Source organism: Pseudonaja textilis, chromosome 1 (assembly GCF_049901715.1).
Source record: "Pseudonaja textilis isolate UNSWEBS1 chromosome 1, rPseTex1.2, whole genome shotgun sequence".
In the NCBI taxonomy this organism is placed as follows: Eukaryota; Metazoa; Chordata; class Lepidosauria; order Squamata; family Elapidae; genus Pseudonaja; species Pseudonaja textilis.
The window spans coordinates 86823249-86845156 of NC_141990.1; the positions used below are offsets into that span (position 1 = coordinate 86823249).

The following is a 21908-nucleotide window of genomic DNA, read 5'->3' on the forward strand; positions in this document are numbered from 1 at the left end:
AATTGTTTTCAAAGGAAAAACAAGCTGACAAAGGAGAAAAAAAATGTATTCAAGTTGTAGTCTGATAGGCGTGGCTAAAGAGGCACAATTCCCTTTTCCTTTCTCTGGTCTTTTTTTTTGGGGGGGGGGTAGTAGCTGGGAGGGGGAATAGGGAGGTGTCAGTAGTGTTGTTAAAGAACCAGTGGGTTGGGCGACAGCTTCCTAGAGCAGCAGATTTGGTCTGCAGCCAGTTTCTTCGGCTGAGTGCTTGAATGGGGGGAACTGGGGAACAGCTGTACCTAGCACTGGTGTGTTGCTTTCTCCCCAAGCAAGACTTTTCCATTTCTTTCCATGGAACAGTCTCAGAATGTTTTGTCTAAAAGGTAAGAGTTTGGGGCAGTGATTTGGCTTCTTTTTATATTGCCAGTTGGGCTGTGTTACTGTTTGGGAAGGGGGTGTTGGAATCTTTTTGTCCATAGTCGAGCCAATTCTCAGAAGTTTATGAGAAGTATAATCTTTGGTCTTAGGTCCTGAGTCAGAGAACAGCCCAAACCATCCCATCTCACCCTTTGTCTTTTATGATCCGAGAGAAAGCATATTTCTGGCTGGAATGCATGTAATCTTTTCCTGTACAAAGGAATGAGCTTGTTCTGTAGGTTGTAAATTGCTGACCCTATCAACTACTTGCAAATACATTGTTTGGGTCATTGGAATGTTTGGGTGGATTTACTGAACGAAGCATGTACACTGGCTCCGCTACTAAACAGCATTCATCAGACAATTCCTTTATTTAACTGGTTTCAAAACAGCACCTCCTAATTATATTGATGTGCGGTGTGGGTAGGAAATAAGAATATAAATTCAAAACTAAACCGGGGTGTTTTTTAGGATGTATCTTATACCCAAATATTATGCTTGTATGGATGTGGAGGTGGATAGGGTGCTTTGACACAAAAAAAATTACTGATTTTTTTTTAAAAAAACCTGAAAATGAGCATTTCTTATTTCAAAGGTAAGAAAAATATGAATGTATAGTGTTCTCCTGTGAGGCATATGTTTATATTTATTTGTATTTTCCATTTCTGCTCTTTGATTGTTAAAGGAAAGAACTGCTTAATTGTATTGTGTTTTCCTTGTTAGAATGAAAAGAAGTCAAACTAATATGCATACAGCACAACTTAAAGCATTCAGAGTTAGAATTTATAAGATAATAAAAAGATAGTTGTTTTAGGCTTTCTACCAGGATTGACTGCAATTGGGAAAAATATATATTGTAATAACAAAATAACTGTTGCAACTTATTATGGGTGAGTTTTGAAATACCTGATTCACCCCTGTGTGTGCTGCAAACTAGTACATTGGTAACATTTCTTAAATTCAAATCAGATTAGGATGTTAATGCTACCAATCTCTCCCACTGCAGCTTTGCCGGAGTATTTTTAACTGATTATTTTTAAGCACTGTATTGTCTCAATGGAGAGATTACAAATCTGCTACTGAATTCGTGTTTGCATTTTAAAAAATTGAGAAAAAGAAAACAACACAAATACTTTTAATTGGTCTGACCTAAATTTTATAGTCACACTCAAAACGTTATATGAGAGTTTGCATTAGTCGAATATATTATGAAGCACTCTTGTGAACCATTTTGGGTCTTCAGGGCAAATCAAATAAATGAAATTAAATACAGTATATTCATATGGAGGGGTAAGGGTACATAAAGGTTGCATTTCTGTTGGGCAACTTAAATAAGTTATAAACAGGTCAAGAAGTTAACTGGATTTTCAGAGATAGGCAGGCCGCAAAAAGAGTAAGAAAATGAGATTCTCTTATAGTTATAATATATGTGCTACTTAAAAACCAATATGGTGTCATGGTTAATGCATAGAATTGGGTAATCTTGGGACAGACACTGTTTCTTAGTCCAACCCACAACCCGATGGTTGTTGTGAATGAGGTATTCCATGGTGTAAGAATAGGAAACGAATCTTAACAAATATAAAAATAATTATTTTCCTTTTATACATTAATCATACTTGTAATAAATAACAGATTCTGTCTTTTTAAAACAACAAAAGGGCTCCAGTAGGTAAAATACCACAGTTCACTATCGTCTTCCTTCTCATTGTTATCTAGAGAAATATTCAGATATGTATACAATTACAGTGAGGTGACTTTTCCTTATAGGATTGGTCATGTGAACACTAACACTTTTGTATAGCAACAATTGTGTGGAAAAAACTTTTGGACAAAGTTTTGTGGGAGGATATCCTTTGAAATTCTTCCAAAAGTTGGTATTCAACACAGGTTAATCAAACAGAATATTTTTTTCTTATTCTGTAAAAATAAAATAATGAAAAACAAACAGAAAGGTCAACGAAAAAAAATGACAATTTAGTTTAAACTGTTGTTGAAACAAGTTTGCTGTTGTTGTTTTACCTACTAATACAGGTGAAAAGTTAGAAAGATTTGTTAAATAAATTCCTAACACCAAAACAGTTTCTTATAAATCCCTCCACTTGAGATAGTGCCAAGATATTTATATTGGATTTGAGCTTGCTCAGAACATCTTGACATGTACAGATAATAAAGGAGGAGCCTTGTGATTTAACTCTTACTTAGTAAATTAGGTCTAATTTTGTGCTAGCAAGTTACTTCTGCTTCACAAGATAAATATAAGCTGTACCATAAAACTGCCTTTTGCAATTGACTGATAATGATTTTTGTCAATGACAATGGTCTTCAAGTGATGCTCCAGATCAGGGGTCTCCAACCTTGACAGCTTTAAGACTTGTGGACTTCAACTCCCAGAATTCCTCAGCCAGCACTGAGGTCTTAAATTTGCCAAGGTTGGAGACCCCTGTTCCAGATGCAATGAAATTAGGAAATAGGAACCCAAGGCACCTATTACTGTTGGTGCCATTTTTGCTTTCTTTTGCCACACTTGTTCTACTTTTATTTGCACGTCTTTATGTGATTTTCTCCAATTCTTTCTCTCCGTGTCTCCAGGTGCTACTGCAGGGTCCACTGTCCAGACCTTTTCTTTTTTTTGGTCTTTCTTAATAGTTGTTAAGTCTGGGGTGTCATGTGGCAAACATTTGTCTGTTTGAATTCTAAAGTCCGGAATGCTTTAGATTCTTCATTTTCTATTACTTTGTCTATTTTGTGGTCTGTTGCTTGCTGGCAGGCAAGCAGTATTTTATTATTATATTATCCTACCTTTTTAAATATATATATAAAACTAAGGCAACAAACGCACCTACTATTCCTACCTCCTGTTTTTCCAATAATAAAAACTCTTTGAGGTGACCAGAGAAAACTGGCTGAGACAGAGCGACTGGCCCAAAGTCACCCAGCCAGTTTTCATGCCTAAGGGGGTGTCAGTCTTCTGTTTTCTAGGCCAACCACTATAGCAAACTGACTTTTTTAAAGAAACAATACAGTATATGTATTATATTCGATAACAGCAATTATTTCTATTCTACTTGCATGAGTTTTGTTCTCTTAACTGTTGTTGGACTCCTTTCAATAGCTTCTAGTATTTGATATCACTTATTTATTTATCACTTAAGATACCACATAACAAGATCAGAAGGAAACCCTGGAAGTCATGAATAGGAGATGGAATGTTTTTAGTTTCTTCAATATTGCAATATATTATTTGGGCAATGTGCTGATTCCAAAACCCCCACAGAGCTTGATTTAATTGGTTTATTTATTTTCCTATAAAAATATGCATTTCAGTGTTCTGTAAGAATGTTTCCTAAGCTTTTATTTATGATTAGTGTCTAGTGCAGAAATATTATTTACCTCAGATTTTGTTTAAATATGATGGAAGAGAGGCTGAAGGGACATTTGAATTAATTTCAAATAAATCAACTGCAATTCACTAACTACAGTTAAAATTGTTTAGTAATAGATGACAATTCAGTCTTCATTGACACACCCCGATCAGTATCCCCCTACAGTGTTTGTATTTTTTTTAATATCATGGTTCAGGAAGGAGAAGATTTTATGTGCTGATATAGGATAATGGTTGGTCATTGTTGTTATTAGAGGTACAGGAAAGGTGAAGGAAATACTTTGGGCCCTGCATTTCTCTTCCTTCTTTCTTGCTTCCCTCTCCTTGTTGCCTGCTCCCTTCCCTCCATACTAGCTGGAGAGCACTGGTCCTGGCGACATATCTGATCATTGCCACACCCAGGTCAAATGTAGATATTTCCAAGGAGAGCACCTAGTTGGAGTTGTTGTTGTGGGAGTCTTAATAGCAGTCTCCGACACATATTGAGTTACAGGCAAGTTCAGAGAAGAGGAGAAGAGCAAGGAAGTATAAGATCTGTGATAGGGACTAGAGAGAGAGGCAAGCTTCAGTGAGGGGAGCATCAGTGGGGAAGTACAGCAGGCAGGAGAAGAACAAGACAAAGAACACTAATACAGGTAGTCCTCGACTTACAACCACAATGGAGCCCAAAACTTCTGTTGCTAAGTGATACATTTGTTAAGTGAGTTTGACCCCATTTTACGACCTTTCTTGCCTCAGTTGTTGAGTGAATCACTGCAGTTGTTAAATTAGTAACATAATTGTTAAGTGAATCTGGCTTCCCCGTTGACTTTGCTTGTCAGAAGGTTGCAAAAGGTGATCAGGTGACCCCAGGGCACTGCAACCATCATAAATACAAGCCAGTTGCCAAGCACCTGATGTCAGCATTCCAAGAAATACAGCCATTGCGAGGTCCGAAGCTGGGTTTCGGGCTGATATCTGAATTTTGATCATGTGACCATGGGAATGTTGCAATAGTCATAAGTGTGAAAAATAGTCATAAGTCAGTGAGTAGTAAAACTTAGTCATAAGTTTTTTTCAGTGCCATCGTAGCTTTGAATAGTCACTAAACAAACTGTTGAGGACTTGCAACAGAGATTACAGCTTGGAATGGTAACCTTGTGGAAGCTCTTCCAGAAGAATTATATTAATTCTGGTTAAAAATAACTGAAAACATTTAATCTCTTTAGAAAGTTTTAGTCTCTCCGGCAGCCAAAGTTTAAATAGGGCACTGAGCTCATAGTTGGATGGAAGGGCAACCTGAAGACTCAAGATATGGTCTTGAGGCGCAGGGGTCCCCAACCACCGGGCCGCGGACCGGTACCGGTCCGTGGAACATTTCCTACTGGGCCACCGGTTTGCTGGGCGCCGCCATCTTGTTTGACGAGAAAGTGCTTCCGGGTGAACTTTTTCGGTTGGAAAGTGGTGTTTGAAGGAATCCTCGTGCCTTAGTTTCATCAAAGGGGCTGGCTTCAAACAAAACTAAGGCACGAGGATTCTTTCAGCACCCAAGGCAAGGCGAGCCGAGCGACCATCCCAAAGCCGTCCCAAAGCGAAGCCCATTGACAAAGGTACGAAGGAGGAGTTGAAGGTGGCGGGGAGAAGCGGGGGATGGATGGATGGATGGTCGCTCGGCTGCCCTTGACTTGTCATGCGTGCTGATGCCGGTACCGGGCCGCGGATCATTTTGTGATGCCGGTACCGGGCCGCGGCACAAAAAAGGTTGCGGGCCACTGTTGAGGCGTATCACTTGGAACTTTATAAATAATTGACTCTTCCTCCATACAACATATAAGTTTGCACTGGAGTTATTCTTCTGTTTTCCAGTTGATAAGACCTCGTCCTACCAATTCACCTTGATTTAGCTTCAGCCTATCTTGGCAGTGGATTGGCATTGAGATGAAATCTCTCCTGTGAAATGAGGTTTCTCTGTAAAAAGAAGTGCGCTATTTAGGATCTGAACCAAGGGTGGACTTCAAAAATTTCAGCAACGGGTTCTTTAACTGGTTGCTGGGTGGGTGTGGGCATGGTGGGCATGGCCTAGTCAGCCTCCTGCACTATGGGGGGGCATTTTCACCTTCCCCACGTTCCAGAGGCTTTCCTTGAGTCTCTGGGAGGGTGAAAACGGCCTCCCCTGGCTTCCGGAGGCCCTCTGGAGGTCAGAAACAGGACTGTTCCTAGCCTTCGGAATCTCCGGGAGGCCTGTTTTTCACTGTCCCCCAGCCTCCGTGCAGGCCCTGCACCTACCCCGTATCCAAAATGGGTCACATGAAGACTCCTGAGAGAGGTGGGGAAGGGTGGGAGGGACCAGCCAGGGTTCTCTGAACCATCCATAACATTAGCTATGGGTTCTCCTGAACCCGGGCAAACCCATAGCAGCCCACCCCGATCTGAACAGAAGAGGATCTGCATCCACAGAGCACTGGCAGCATTTCCACATCAAAGAAGCTTTGAAATGAGGGTTGTATATTCTCGTTTTAGCTACTTTATTTTTTATTTCTCTTGTTTAGAGTTTGTCCATTTCCCTTATAGAATGACTCTATTTGTATTCTATCCACGAGGTCAAACCCAAGTAGCAGTTTGTTTATTCATTTATATCATCAATGTATGGGACTAGGGTGACACAAGGAGGAAATTCGATGTTTTAAGAGCTTGAAGAAAGGGAATTGTAAAAGGACAAATACAAGCAAAAGCAGTTGCATGTAGCAAGGCTGCTTTTCTCTTTCAGTCTCAAGAAAAACCAGGTTTCTTCTTTTTAGGTAGTCAGTAGATAATGAGAGAAGAAAGAGATAGGACAATAAGATATAACAAGCTATTCTATCCTACCGGATAGCAAGAAATTGATAACAGAGATGGTCTATGAGGGTCCAAGAATATAAAGGTGCCCAAATGCACATGAAAGTCGTTCCTTGCCTGGAGAAGTTTTGAAACTGTGGAGTGGAAGCAATCTGCACATCTTTCCCCTTGTTCTTCTCAATTTTTTTAAAACTAAGTGAGAAGATTTGATTTTATTGTGATCTGTGAGTTTCTTTAACTATTATGTGCAGAATTGTCTTTGTGTCCAAATGCACATGAATACATTCCCTTTTAGATGTTGCAACAGCTTGGGAACTTTAATGACTAGGATGAGCAATATATGTAGACAAAAAAAATCAAACCCAATGTGTGTATTTGAGTCCTGTATCTTATTTCATGTTTTGAGGACAATTCTTGATTCTTTGATGTGGAAATGCTGCCAACGTACTGTTCATTTTATCATGCAACGTGCACAGTTCCATTTTTAAAAAAATAGAACCGTATATTCTTAAAGACTAGCCTTGATTTACAGGTGGCACAGAACCTAGAAGAAATTAATGGCTTGTATCTTGTGACAGATAATCAAATTATTATCACCAAAACAAGATGACACATGTTTGAACAAAGCATATGTATGCTAATTAATGCATGAATTCAAAGTTAAAATAATTCATGTGATACATATATCATACACCTTTCCATAATGGGGCTTCTGTGATCAGGAGATTGGTATGCTTGCTAGCTTTGCTTTTTAGATATGAACTATTGATGGACAGCTTCAAGGTCACTTGGAAAGTGTCCTTCAGTTTGCATGTTTATAGTGTCTACACTGCAGATAAGCAGTTGAGAAACATAGTGACTGCTTTATTGTTAACCATCTTAACATTTGTTTCTGGTTAGCCGTTTAATCAATCTCTGGATATCATAGGTGTGGTTTCAAATTGCCCATGAATTGAGTTGCATTGTTGTTCTAATCAAGTTAGGGTAAGATATTGGGGGAGGAGTGTTAAATAAAAATATTATTGATTTCCAAAATTCTTTTCAAGCAAGATCTGGATAGCTAATATTTGGTTGAATTATTGTATGGTATCAGCATGTAAGAATAATGAGGACCAGAGTAAATTAGGTATGTTACACTATGGATGAACTCTGAAAATATTTTGCATAGTCTTATTTATTGTACAGCTGTGAATTTGGTGAAGGGGTAGGCGAAATATTTTCTGCTAATAATAGGATGTTAAAGACCATCTCTGAAAAATCCTGAGTATGTGCTTACTGCACTCTAGAGGAAAGCTCTTTGCTAGAAATGCCAATTTATCTTCTCCCTCTTTAAAAAAAAGATATCAGTGGTTTGTTTACCAGTTGTCTCTTATGTAGCATATGTATGTATGTATGTATGTATCTATGTATGGATAGATAGATAGATAGATAGATAGATAGATAGATAGATATACAAATACAACAAATATATATATACATACATACATACACTCATACATACATACATAAAGACATTCCTTGAATTCTTTTCTTGGCAATGTTCTTAGCAAATATGTAAAGTTTGGAATCAGAAACAGACTTTTGGAAAAGTGTCTAAGGGAGCTGTACATTTTGAACTAATCTATTTCTCTTAGGAAAGAAAATAAAAATATGTAGTTACTTTTCTAATACGCTTCTACAAACATAATTTGAATTTATTAGTTTTAAATTTGATTAGATTAGGCTTACTCGGGCTTGACTTTGATTAGGTTAGTCTTAATCAGTCTAGTTTACTTCTGATAAACATTGTCCTTGGATTTAATTAAGGAAAATTGATTTATGACAGCAATAGCAGATAATGTATTTTGAATAACATGGGGAAAAGTATGGGGAAAAGTATGGGCAAACATCTATCTTGAGAACTTTTGACTGGAGAGCAGTGTTTACAAACTACATGGAAGTTGAATTTGAGTTTGTGGGCAGATTTTTCTTTGGCTTTATATATCTATCTTTGGCTTTATACACACACACACACACGTGCTTTTAAAGTTGTAGCAACATTTCAACAGAATCTCATCTGCCATCATCAGGCTTCTATATTGTGTTCGTCTGTGAGTCAGACTTTTACAGTTGTTTCAGTTTTAAATTTGGGACTAGCCTACTGCTGTGCCAGAATGGTTTTTTCTTCATCCTGATTGGTTGGGAGTCTTGGTCTGTGTTTATGTGTTTGTTGTCCAACACCTCAAAGCCACAGGACATGAGATTGACTTTAAAAATACCAGAACTATCGCCAAAACCGAACACTTCAACAACAGAATAATCAGAGAAGCCATAGAGACAGAAAAACGCTGATGATACCTCCCGCCTACCAGCCATTTGGAAACCTGCCCTCATTAACAAACGAGTATCTAACATGAAGAATGACACCAGACCCACACCCACGAGGGCCACACAAGATGCTACCACCACACTTCCACGTAGAAAGCAGACCCACACAGAAGATGAGACATGACCATGGACCAGAAGCCATACCGCAGCTGCATCACTACCTGCTTCAAACCCCTCTGACCCATAGATGAAGCGAACTGATGCCCACCATGAAGATGTGGCACGACCACGAACGCAAAGCCAAACAACAAGATCACAGCTCACCAGCTCAAATCCCCCAGCTACTAAGACTAAGCTGAGCACAACCAAGCCCCCACCTGAACAGAACACACCCCCAGCCAATCAGAACACAGCCAATCCCCCTACCAATCAGAACACAGCCAAACCCCTAACCAATGAGAACACACCCCCAGCCAATCAGAACACAGCCAAGCCCCTGCCCAATCAAGTCACACCCCCACTAGCAGTTAAAAGGAAGAAGCAGCTGCAAGCTCACATTACTCCGAGAAGCACAAAGTCGAAGACACAAGCCTGAAGATGATGAATGAGACTTCATCGAAATGTCGCCCGATACTTCCAATTTTACGCGGGAGAAAACCCGAATAACCAAAAATCCATATATATTTTATTTATTTTTATATATATATATATTTTTTCTTAAGTTTTCGTGGGTACTTACATGTATGGTATTCAGCTTTGTTCGGGTATTTTCCCACGTCATTGTAGTTGTGCTTTTAAAGTTGTAGCAACGTTCCTGCCATCATCAGGCTTGTGTATTGTGTTCGTTTGTGGCAGATGAGATTTAAAAGCACAACTATAATGACGTGGGAAAATACCCAAACAAAGCTGAATACCATACATGTAAGTACCTGCGAAAACTTAAGAAATATGTGTGTGTGTGTGTGTGTGTGTGTGTGTGTTTTCGTAGATTTTCAAGGGTACAGGTATATAGATAGATAGATAGATAGATAGATAGATAGATAGATAGATAGATAGACAGATAGATAGATAGATAGATAGATATGTTCTTAAGTTTTCGTGGGTACTTACATGTATGGTATTCAGCTTTGTTCGGGTATTTTCCCACGTCATTATAGTTGTGCTTTTAAAGTTGTAGCAACATTTCGGCAAAATCTCATCTGCCATCATCAGGCTTCTGACCAACAGACGAACACAAGACGAACACAATAAAGAAGCCTGATGATGGCAGATGAGATTCTGCCAAAACGTTGCTACAACTTTAAAAGCACAACTATCATGACGTGGGAAAATACCCGAACAAAGCTGAATACCATATATATTTGTTTTTGTAGATTTTCACAGATACAGGTATGTAGGTCGAGATACTCTTAATCTTACACGGGAAAAGAACCGAACACACCAAGACCTACACATATATATATGTGTGTGTGTGTGTGTGTGTGTGTGTGTGTGTGTGTGTGTTCCATAGCAAACCACTGATTCATTTAATGACCACACATTCACTTAACAACTGTGACATTTGCTTAATGGCAGCATTTACTTAATGACCATCACAAAAAAGGTTGTAAAATTGGGTCTGTCACATGATGTCCCACTTTATGATCATCATGTCTTACAATCGTAATGGGCAGGCTCCATTATGGTGTAAGTTGAGGATTCCCTGTATTCTAGACAATAAAGCCAGTCATGCAAAATAAAATCAGTGCCTACAGCACATTCAAATAACTCTTAGTCTTTAGAGATTTTCCACATGTGTAGTTAGATGTCTGCTTAAAAAAATGTATTTTAAGATTATTTTTTTTGACGAAGAGTTGAACAGCATTATTACTAATTTTTATGTACAAAAATTATTCATGACCTAGAGTTGTTTGAAAGATTAAGATAGGTTATAAATTGAACAAATCATTGAATTTAAAAAACAAAAATATTTGTTATGTATATTTTAGTTTTCTTTCATCTGTTTTTATTAATTTTATAAATAACTCAAGGCAGTGAATTTGAGTTATCTAATAGTCCTATTAGACCACGGGTGTCAAACTCGATCGTGTCATGGGCTGATTGTGACAGTTTTTGCCTTTGCAGAGCTGGGTGGGTGTAGCCTGCCCATAGACCACTAGTTTGAGAGACTTGTATTAGACTATTTTACTCACAACACTCTTGAGGTAGATTGGGTTAAGAGAGAATGATCAGCCCAAGATCACCTAATAGCTTTCATGACAAGACAGAGCTAGAACTCACAGTTTCCTTGGTATTAGCCTAGGGCAGTGATGGCGAACCTTTTTGGCACTGAGTGCCCAAAGTGCATGCACGCATACCCAAAATGCAACACGTACATGCCCCGTGCATGTGCGTACCCCTGCACATGTATGCCTCTCATGCAACCCAGAGACCCGAAGACCAGCTTGGCCAGTGGGAGGCATGTCTGCATGCGCAGCAGACCTGAGCTGGGGCAACGGCGTGCTTGCACAGAGAGGGCGATGTGTGCCACCTGTGGCACACGTGCCATAGGTTCGCCACCATGGGTCTAGGGCTTAACCTCTAAATAAAATAAATAACAATGTTTATAAGAATAAAATTAGGCAAACCACACAGGTATAATCCACTGCTGCAACTCATATTTTCAGTATTGGTTTCAAGTGAAAACCAAAATCAGCTTTGTCTACAAGAGTAATGCCGCATGTTACTGACTAATTAGCTTTCCATCATCATCAATGTGCAACCAGAGATTTTTACCAATATGGTGCCATTGGTTGGGAAAAGCTAATATAATGTGATGTAGACAAAGCCACAATGTATAATGAATACTATCATAATACAGAAAGTTCTTTTCAGCAACAATACTATGCGATTTCTAGAGGCAATCCTATAAACATCAATAGGAATTTGTTCCGCATAGTCTTGTATAGGATTGCACTTTTAGTTCCCATCTGTTCCCATCAGAAGAAACACCAGAGAACTATGTACAACTGTTGTTGAGTTTAAGTATGAAAGGAATTTTTAGTGCAAAACGGTATGCGGAATTGCATACATGTTTGATATGAATCAATTATTATATATAACAAGAGTATGCTTATATATCCATTCCATTAATAATGTATGAATGACAGGCTTTTCAAGAATTTGAACTGAATAATCAGCATTGTGTTGCATTAAATAGGTATGTTTATGGCTATTTTATACCAATGCTTAGCATCTGAGGTCCCCCCCATGGTATATTAAATTGTTTTTGTTTACTTTGATAGAAGAGTTTATCAAAGTGGCTATCCAGCTAGTGAACCCGTAAGCTGACTATCCGAGAGATCCTCTTACTCCCATTTTTTGTGCCTGTCCTGTAAGATCTGTTAGAATGAGAGTGTTTCAAGTACTATCTTTAAAACAGGGTCATCTGATGGGACCTAGGTAGAAAACCTGCTCTATTGTGGCATCTCTACTGTGGAATAGTATACCCCAGTGGCCCTGACATTTGTCTCCTTGAAAACCTGAACCCTTCCCAGGTGCTGAGTTAGGAAGTATGCGCCTGGCCAGGAATTTTATCAATGAATTGAATGAGAGATACTGCCTTCATAGTGTTTTCGTTGCACTGGATATTTATTTTTTATTTATTTTTATTTTATTTGGTTTGTCAATTGCTTACAAGATAATAGGTATAAGTAAAAACATAGTTATGAATACATGGATACATATAAGAAAATAAAAGAAACAATAGGACAGGGACAGTAGGCACGTTGGTGCGCTTATGCACACACCCTATAGACCTCTTAGGAAAGGGGTGGGGTCAATAGTAGAAAGTCTAAGGTTAAAGTTTTTGGGGTTTGGGGAAGAAACCACAGAGTCACATAGAGTATTCCAGACATTGAGCACTCTGTTGCTGAAATCATATTTCCTGCAATCAAGTTTGGTGTGATTAATCTTGAGTTTGTATCTATTGTTTGCTCTTGTATTGTTATGGTTGAAACTGAAGTATTCATTGACAGGTAGGACATTGCAATGTATGATTTTATATACTATACTTAGATCGGACCTAAGGCGGCGTAGTTCTAGGTTTTCTAGGTCTGGAATTTCGAGTCCGGTGGCATAAGATATTCTGCAACGAGTAGAGAAGTGGAGAACTCTTCTTGTGAAATATTTCTGGACTTTCTCAACTGTGTTAATATCAGATACGTAATGTGTGGGTTCCAGACTGATGAGCTGTATTCGAGTATTGGTCTAGCAAATGTTTTGTATGCTTTGGTTAGTAGTGTAATATTACCAGAGAAAAAGCTAGTAAGATTAGGTTAACAACTCTTAATGCCTTTTTGGCTAAGTAGTTACAGTGGGCTCTAGCACTTAGATCATTAGAGATGAGTACTCCAAGATCCTTGTCAGAGTTTGGATCATCAGCAAGGTCTTGACTATTCAGCCTGTATTTTATTTTCTGATTTTTTTTGCCAATATGTAAGACTGAGCATTTATTTGTTGAGATTTGAAGTTGCCATTTGTTTGACCATTCTGATACATAGTCGAGGTCTTTTTGAAGGGTAGCAGTATTGTCTGTGGTGTTGAATAGCTTTACATCATCAGCGAAGAGAACGCAGTTGCTCTTAATATGATCACAGAGGTCATTTATGTAGAATATTTAAACTTGTATGTTACCTAAAGTTGTTAAGAGTTATATGGCCTATAAATATGATTTATAAGTTTATAAATGAATACACACATGCATAAATCTTGTTTTCTCTTGCTGGTGGGTTTTTCCCTGTAAACATACTGTGTGTGCAAGTGAAAAGAAAGGAATAAAAAGACATTAAGTACAGTAGAGTAGCTTTATTTTTATCAGCATGCAGAAAAATTGAAGGAAAAACTTACAGCCTTCAAATATTATCTAGGTAGTCCTTGACTTACGACCACAAGCTCAGGAGTGTTCGCACTAAGTTCAGCATCAATATGGTTGCCTAAGGAGGGTCAACTGGCCCAGGTCGGAGATGGAGCAGGAAAAAACACCTGTACTGATCAGTAATGGGATAGCGTCTGTGAATAGCCGCTACTGCAGCAACAACAATTAAGTCCCAACATTTCTATTGCTAGTGAGATAGTTGTTAAGTGAAATTTGCCCCATTTTATGACCTTTCTTGCCACGGTTGTTAAGTGAATCACTGCAGCTGTCAAATTAGTAACACGGCTGTTAAATGAATCTGGCTTCCCCGCTGACTTTGCTTGTCAGAATGTTGCAAAATGGATCACATGACCCTGGAACAATGCAACCATCATAAATGTATATCCGTTGCCAAGCATCTGACTTTTGATGAGGTGAACATGGGGGATGCTGCAATGGTCATACGTGTGAAAAATAATCACTTTTTTGTAACTTTGAATGGTCACTAAATGAACTGTTGTAAGTCGAGGACTACCTATAGTGTAGTCCAAATGAGGAATGATATATTTTTATTTCTACCTTCTTAATTGGTGGAAAACAAAGCATATGTTTTAAATCTGCTTACATGTTGTGGCCTGTAGGTAACCCTAATATTGGTATTTAATTCTAAAAAAATACTACAATTAATAAAGTGAGTGGTGCATTACCTATTACCATGATGTACATCTGAAGGAAATACTGTTTGTTTTGGAATGTTAAATCTTATAAGAAGTTGTTGAGGACCAGTGAAAAATTGGAGGTTGGGGTTTTCTTTCTGTTAGAGGGTATTAAACCATAATTTTAATGTATCTGAATTGGGAGGTTGATCTTTTCAGGGGTGGGCTGCTATGGGTTTGCCCGGGTTCAGGGAACACATAGCTAATGTTATGGCCAGTTTGGAGAACCTCCAAATCCCAACCCTGGCTGGCTCCTCCCACTCCTCCCAGAAGTCTCCATATGGCCCATTTTGGATGCGAGTTAAGTGCAGGGTCTGCACAGAGGCTTGGGTGGGTGAAAAACGGGCCTCCCGGGGGTTCCGGAAGGCTGGAAAGAGGCTAATTTCTGGCTTCCTGAGGGCCTCCGGAACCTGGGAGAGGTTGTTTTTGCCCTCCCAGAGGCTCGAGGAAAGCCTCCAGAGCCTGGGGAAGGCAAAAACACCCCCTCACCAGCTGTGGTGCAGGAGCCCAAGTAGGCCACGCCCACCCAACACCCCAGCAGAGAAACAGTTGCTGAAATTTTTGATGCCCACCCCGATCTTGTTCCAATTGTACAGTATATGAATTTTTAGCTCTAGTATAGTGAGCTGAAAAATTTGTGCTTTTCATCGATGTAAAGAATGCTTTGCTCCCTTAGTACTAGGATGTGCCAGCTATAGCAGTTTTGTCGTTCTATTGTTGCTTTAGATTAGAGACATTTCTTTTTATTTATTTTTTGGCAGCAACTTCTTTTTCAGATGCAGCAGCAGCTTCATGAAAAAAAAAAGCTAAAATCCTCCAGTATTGTGCCAGATAAATCGCTTTTGTGTCAGTATCAGCAACAACCTGTTTTGAAGAGTGAAAGTATTCATTTCTGTTGACTGTATTCTAAAATGTGAAACCCGGGTTTAATGGGTGAAACTAGATGTAACCTTGAAAAGTGAGACTTCAAGAAAAACAGTCTTCATGCCAGGCAAACCCGTTATTCCTTCTAATTTACAAAATGGTATATTCCATTGTTAATAACATTATATTCCATTGTTAATAACATCCTGTAAAAATTCCACAGTAGAATAAAAGCTTGAACACTTGAAAACCTGAAATGAGTTTATTTGTGTGGTAGGTTTGATGCTTTGATCCTAGTCTGAGTCACCATTTCATCGTCAGTGTGTTGTGTTCAGTCTAGTATCCATTCTTGCCTGTTAAGCAGAAATCTCAGAAACATTGGCAAATAAGTACAGAACATGAAGTTCTAGGACCATATGTGACCCATTGAAGCCTTAAGATATTTCCGGTGACCTTTTGATTATAAAATGACCTTTTAAATATGACAGAAGCAAAATTATTAACTTAAATGGCTAGACATTAATGTCTCTTCATTTAGCTATGTAATCCATTCAGAAAGAGAGTCAGAGAGAGAGATGCTACAAAATTTGCTGGTTGGTGCCATCTCATGTACATCTTCTCTTGGGCAGCTACTCTCATTATTCTCACTCTGACATTGCCAAGTGCAGAAATTTATACTTAAGTGCAGACATTTATTGGTCAACTTTTTTTTTACTGTTTATTATGATCATATTTGCAAAGTGTTGCTAATCAAGGTAGTCACTAAGTGGGGAGTCGCTGTATTAATTTTTTCTTAGATTTTAATGAAATAAAAACAGATATATTTTGTGTCCTATTACTCCTTGACCTAAAATAAAAGTACATTCCAGAGTTAGAAGAACTGATTTTAAATAAGCTTTTAAGATATGGCCATCTGTGTGTGCAATTGTATGTTCAGAGGTTGATAAATAATCTGGGATAAAGCTTAAGTCACGTAGCATCAGAGTTCAGTTGTAACTTAAAGAGGTATCTTGAAATCAGTCTCTGTGTAATCCCACAACTGATCTTAAACTGGAGCCCCAGGGCTGCTGCTGGAGTGTCTTGGCATCCAGTTTAAGGCAGATTCTTGGATTAAACTGGAAACAGTACCCATTTGTCATATCTGTTCAAAGGGAGCATAAACATTTTATTGGTTTATATTACCAGATATAGAGTCATAAAAGTGGGCTGATTGTAGCAAAACTAGAAAGGCGAGAATTCTAATATTTTAATATGGGGGTCATTCTTCCTTTTATTTGAAAAGTTATGGGCAGATAATCAGCATATTTATCAGAGATTATTACAATAATTGCCTATAGGCACTGCTTATCTGCAGATCCAGGAGTTGATAACTTGATAGAAATAAATGACAGGCAAGTTAAGATGAAGGTGGACTTGGAGATATCCTTCTGGAAAGGACATGTTCTGGTCTTTTTCTTTCCTTCTTAGCTTTTTTTTTGTCTCTCTTAAATGGTCTGTAAAATTGATCTGTAAATGGTCTGTAATGTGTGACTATTATTGGTTGATATCTCTGAATGCCAAGCTTCCAAGAATTCCCTAATGGTTTTGGAGTTAGCTTGGTTTAGGTTTCCCAGTTGAAACAATGGTTGAGTCTGTCCATGTATTGTGAGATTAAGAAACTTTCATTGTGTCTTCTGATTGCAAATTGATATTCTTATATGATATTCTTATATGTGCTCTTCTTGTCTGTTCTACAAAGTGATTGTTACAGTCCTTCTTTCTTCTTCTTAGACAACTAAGTCTTTAAGATGATTTACAAGTAGTACAAGACTTACAACAGTTTGTTTAATGTTTGATGTTACAATGGCACTGATTAGCATCATTTTCACATGATCATTGCAGAATCCCCATGGTCATCTGTTCAAAATTCAGATGCTTGGCCACCGATTCATATTTATGACAGTTGCAATGTCCTGTGGTCATGTGAGCACATTTTGCGATGTTCTGACAAGCAAAGTCAATGGGGAAGCCAGATTCATTTAAAAACTGTTACTAACTTAACATCTGCAGTGATTCATTTAACAATTCTGGCAAGAAAAGTCGTAAAATGGGGCAAAACTCACTTAACAAATGTCTTGCTTTAATGATAGAAATTTTGGGCTCAGCTGTGGTCATAAGTCAAAGATTACCTGTAGTTCAGGGACGTCAAAGTTGCGTTATCACAATGGCGTCATGTGGTGTATTGTGACTTTCCCCCTCCTTTGCTAAACCGGATGTGGCCAAGGCCAGCGCATGATGAATCTGGCCTGCAGGCCGCAGGTTTGACAGCCCTCCTGTAGTTGGTTTGTGGCTACAGTGATGTCATGTAGTTGTAATAGTCTGTATTTGTTTCTGAAATGTTTTTGATACATGGGTAGTTGTGATCCTTTTCATAGCTTGTTTTGAATGTGCTGTGGTGGTCAGGTACTTTTCGATCAAATCATATAGGTATCAATTTTGCTGTAGGTAGTCTGGTTTTCTTGTGTTCTGCTTTGCTACAGTGCATAGCCACAGCACTGAAATACTGATACAAATGTTTGTACTTTATTTCTGATCCTGGTAGCAGGTGCAGGACTGACAGCAAATGGACACAGTAAATCAATATGGAATTATGGCATGCTTTAAAGCTGTGTTAATTGTTGTACTATCTGTGCCCCTTGACCTCGGGGCTGTTGTTGGTCTCTGCACATCTGCTATCAGCCTTGCATAAAGCTACATCAGCATGCATGCAGAGTTTTTAGGTTTGTTGGCATGGCTGAATGTTATTTGTTTGTTTACTTTGGGAAGACAATATGGCAAAAAACCTGCATCATTAGAAAAAGTGGGAGAGATTCAGTTGAACCCACAGTGAAATAGGTCAGTGGCCAAGCCACTCGCTAACAAAGCTGGCTGAGGCTCATTACTTAGAAAGGTGCCTTGAAAGCAAACAGGCCTTAAACATGAAGATGACTTTATATATTAACTGAAAACCTGGCTGCCATGTATATCTACAGCTACATATTATACGCAGTAGTATATAACAGCATTATATTTGATTGAAATGTGAAATATTCACATCCTAGTCCTGTAATGGTGAACCTATGCCACATGTGCCAGAAGTGGCATGCAGAACCATCTCTCTGAGCACGCCAGCCATTGCCCGTTGACCTTCCGGGTTCTGGCGTGTGCCGGCCAACTGGTCTTCGTGCGTGCAGGAACACCAGAAACAAGAAGAGCAGCTCCCTGGAGCGCATGCGCGTGCCAGCCAGTTGGCCTTCATGCGCACATGCACATAAGAAACCAGAAGACCAGGTGGCCAGTGCGCATGTGCGCGCTGGGAAGCTAAGCTCCGTACGCACACATTGGGGAGCTCTTCTCCCGGTTTTTGATGTGCACGCGTGCTGCTGTTTTAGCACTCTGTGCCGAAAAGGTTAACTACCATTGCCCTAGTCATATCATAAATAAAAACAATTCTTGGAAATAAAGTAGAGTTAGGCTTCCTGTGACTGTTAACGTTATTCTGAAAACTACATATATAACCCCAGTTTTATCAACGTAAACAAAGATCTGGATAGCTATTGCAAATCAATTTGTATAAGAATACCTTTTTCATACTTTATATTATTCTTGCATATCTATAGAATGTTTGCTTCTATATTTCACAGAAATAAACTTATCACCTTTGCTCTATTTTCAGCACATTTCTGTTTGGAAGGCTAAGTTTCCCAACTTTTACATTATTTTCAGTCTCTATTTATCAAACCTTCTTACCTTTATTTATTTCTTCCTATTAACAATGCACAGCTTCTCTTTCATTATTTTAATCTTTAATTTTATCTCACTGAGCTTACTATATCTGCATTCTCCTCACATGAAAAATGTATCTGATGTTTCCATAAACTGAATAGCTGTCACATCAACTTAGAAAAATATATGCAGGTCGTTGTATATAAATCTTTACAGTGAGTTTAAAAAACAGCTTTTCAAGCAGCCCAGTTCCAACATATATAAATTGTTTTGTTGTTCTGCCTTGATTACAGAGTTAATGCTTGTAAATGGACATTTCTCGTTGTTTAGGCCCTAGCAATGAAGTGTGTAAACAATCAGAAAGGCCCATTTACAAGCACTAAGTTTGTAATCAAGGGTAGAATTGTAGCCATAGTCTAATAAATATTAGTTTAATATCCCTTTTGCCATTATTTGCTTGCCCACACTGCTATGCAAACTCAATTAGATTGATTGCTAGCAGATGGCTGGCTTGAGTACATAGTCAACAGTATTTAAGTTCCTAGTTACAGATATTTATTCAGTATAGAAATTAACTTGCCAGGGCCAAAGACTTTGTAATAAAATAGCTGTCATTAATTTTAGATTTTTCTGATTTGATAATAGTGGGTCAGTTACCTTAACTGAAATAGAGTAATTACTTTAATGTTTTAAGGACAGAGAACTGCTGTCATTAAGCAATGCAATTGTTGTAAATTAAAAGAATGTATTATTTAATTAAGACAGCTACAAATGAATATTAACATTGTTGTTGTTTGGTCCTAGTCTCTCTTTTGTGGCTTTTCTCACGTCTGTCTAACATCTTTGTAATGCACCCTTAATGCTTACTTTTAGCAGATGCTGCTTTATGACTTCCGTAACATTATATGTTGAGGAGAGACAATGAATGGCTGCTATTTGTTTTGTTGAAAACATTTGCTTCTGAATGCCTATTATATTTGGTACTAGCAGTGGGAACCAATGTGAATGTAAGATGGACCCTGACATAATTCATGCACCCCAAAAATCATGCACCCCAAAAATGAATGAACGTTATAGAAGTTTCTATCCACTTTTCTGGAAAAAGAACTGGAATGGAAATATTTTGATGTGTTTGTATGTTTTTCTTTGTGTATGAGTCCTATTGCAATGGCCCTTGGTTTGCCTTTTGGGAAGAACTTGCCATTGGTCCATCCTGGCCTTCATTGAAAGAGTGGCAATCTTTTGGTGGAAATGGCATGATGTACTTCATTTTTTTATCTATCCCGTGTAGTTCTTAAGCTATGTATTTTTTTTCTATGAAGGTTTGTTCGATGCTATACATTTTTTAAAAAAAAATGGATTAATGTAGAGTTCAATTCAGCTACTCCAGCTAAAAAGCTTAATGCAGATCTCTCAGTTTTCCTGTATCTTATTCAGTATAATTAATATAGAAAACTACTAATTGTATTGTTACTTCTAAATGAAATGCTGTTGTATTCTGTTCCTCATGTTTGTGTATATAACAAGGAATAGCAAACAGAAAGAAAATATATGAAATATTTAAAACATAATAAAAATATAACTATTTTAAAATAGTTAATGGTAGTACTGAAATTATCTTTTCTGGGAACAGTGGAAATAAGGAAAACAGCAAAAATTGCCCTAGGAGAGAGGATTGGTGATTGATAGCAAAAGTCTTCTAAGAAACAAAAGCTCTTCCATACATAGATTACAGATCCGATATTATCAGAAAAGATCCTCAGGCCATTTATATTTATTGGGAAATTTTTTTCTTGTCTCCATGGAAATAATAGCCCATTGTAATTTTTACATTCCTTTATTACTTTCTAGAACAAGATAGACTATCTGGATCCATCAGTCACTTATATAAGTAATTAACTTCTGCAATATATTTTGCCTTTGCCTTTTGCCTTCTAAGAAATCTGCTACCTCATTTTGTCTAATCTGCTGGCACACCCTATTAGAAGATGTAAGAGGATTGGATACCGTAAACTATTAGTTCATCACAGGACAAAAGTGGCTCATCTTAATTTGTCTAATTAGCATCTTATATATGGACCAGCTGCCTTCTTGAACAAAACCAGAGGATAAGATTATTTTATTAATTGCATATTAATTCTTGCATGTGTCAGCCATATGGGGGATCTTTCTGAATCCACTGTAGCAAATCCATTATGAGAACAGGGTAAACTCAAGACCAATTGTATCTGCAGAGAACTAAACATTGGAGCCATGAAAAATGCTTGTGTCATTGTAAGTACAACCCATCTGTGTCCCTCCTGCTCTTTGTTACTCATATTAACACATTTAAGAATGAAACAAAACAGGGTGAGTTTAGTAACAGTGTTTCTGGGAATTGGTACTCCTTTCTTTGAAAACAACGCTCATGTCTTTACCACATGTTTTCTAAATTCACAAATTAATTATTTTTATTAATATTTAATAATTAATAAGCTCAGGCTTATGTGTTTTTAAAATTTGTAATGCAATGAAAGTAACCCTGCCTTTGCAAAAGTTAGAATTTATCTCAGTATACAGACAGGAAAAAAATGAGACTCTGTAGAAAGTTTATTTTATAAATTAAAATAAATATTCAAATTGGTACCGTAGACATTTTCTTCTAAACACTTCCTTACTTATTTGTGCATGGCCTGTAAACATTCCTAAGTAAAGTAACTTTTTCCCCTGAAAAATACATTAATTAATACAATTATTAAAACTTAAATCAGAATAGAATTGGAAGGATCCTTGGAAGTCTTCTAAGCCA

General features: G+C 37.9%; 1 protein-coding gene across 7 annotated transcripts in view; it reads left to right on the top strand.

Annotated features, from left to right (window-relative positions):
- The window catches only part of NHSL1 (NHS like 1), a 157918-nt gene that overhangs the window by 77970 nt on the left and 58040 nt on the right, over positions 1–21908 (top strand). For 2 of the 7 annotated variants that reach the window (XM_087940327.1, XM_087940336.1), the window contains exon 1: positions 209–362. The exons of the other annotated variants lie outside the window; for them this stretch is intronic. In XM_087940327.1, the coding sequence (XP_087796453.1) occupies positions 347–362 (16 nt within the window). In that variant the 5' untranslated portion in view covers positions 209–346. Of the gene's footprint in view, positions 1–208; positions 363–21908 lie in introns of those variants that run through there. 7 annotated transcript variants of the gene reach the window in all.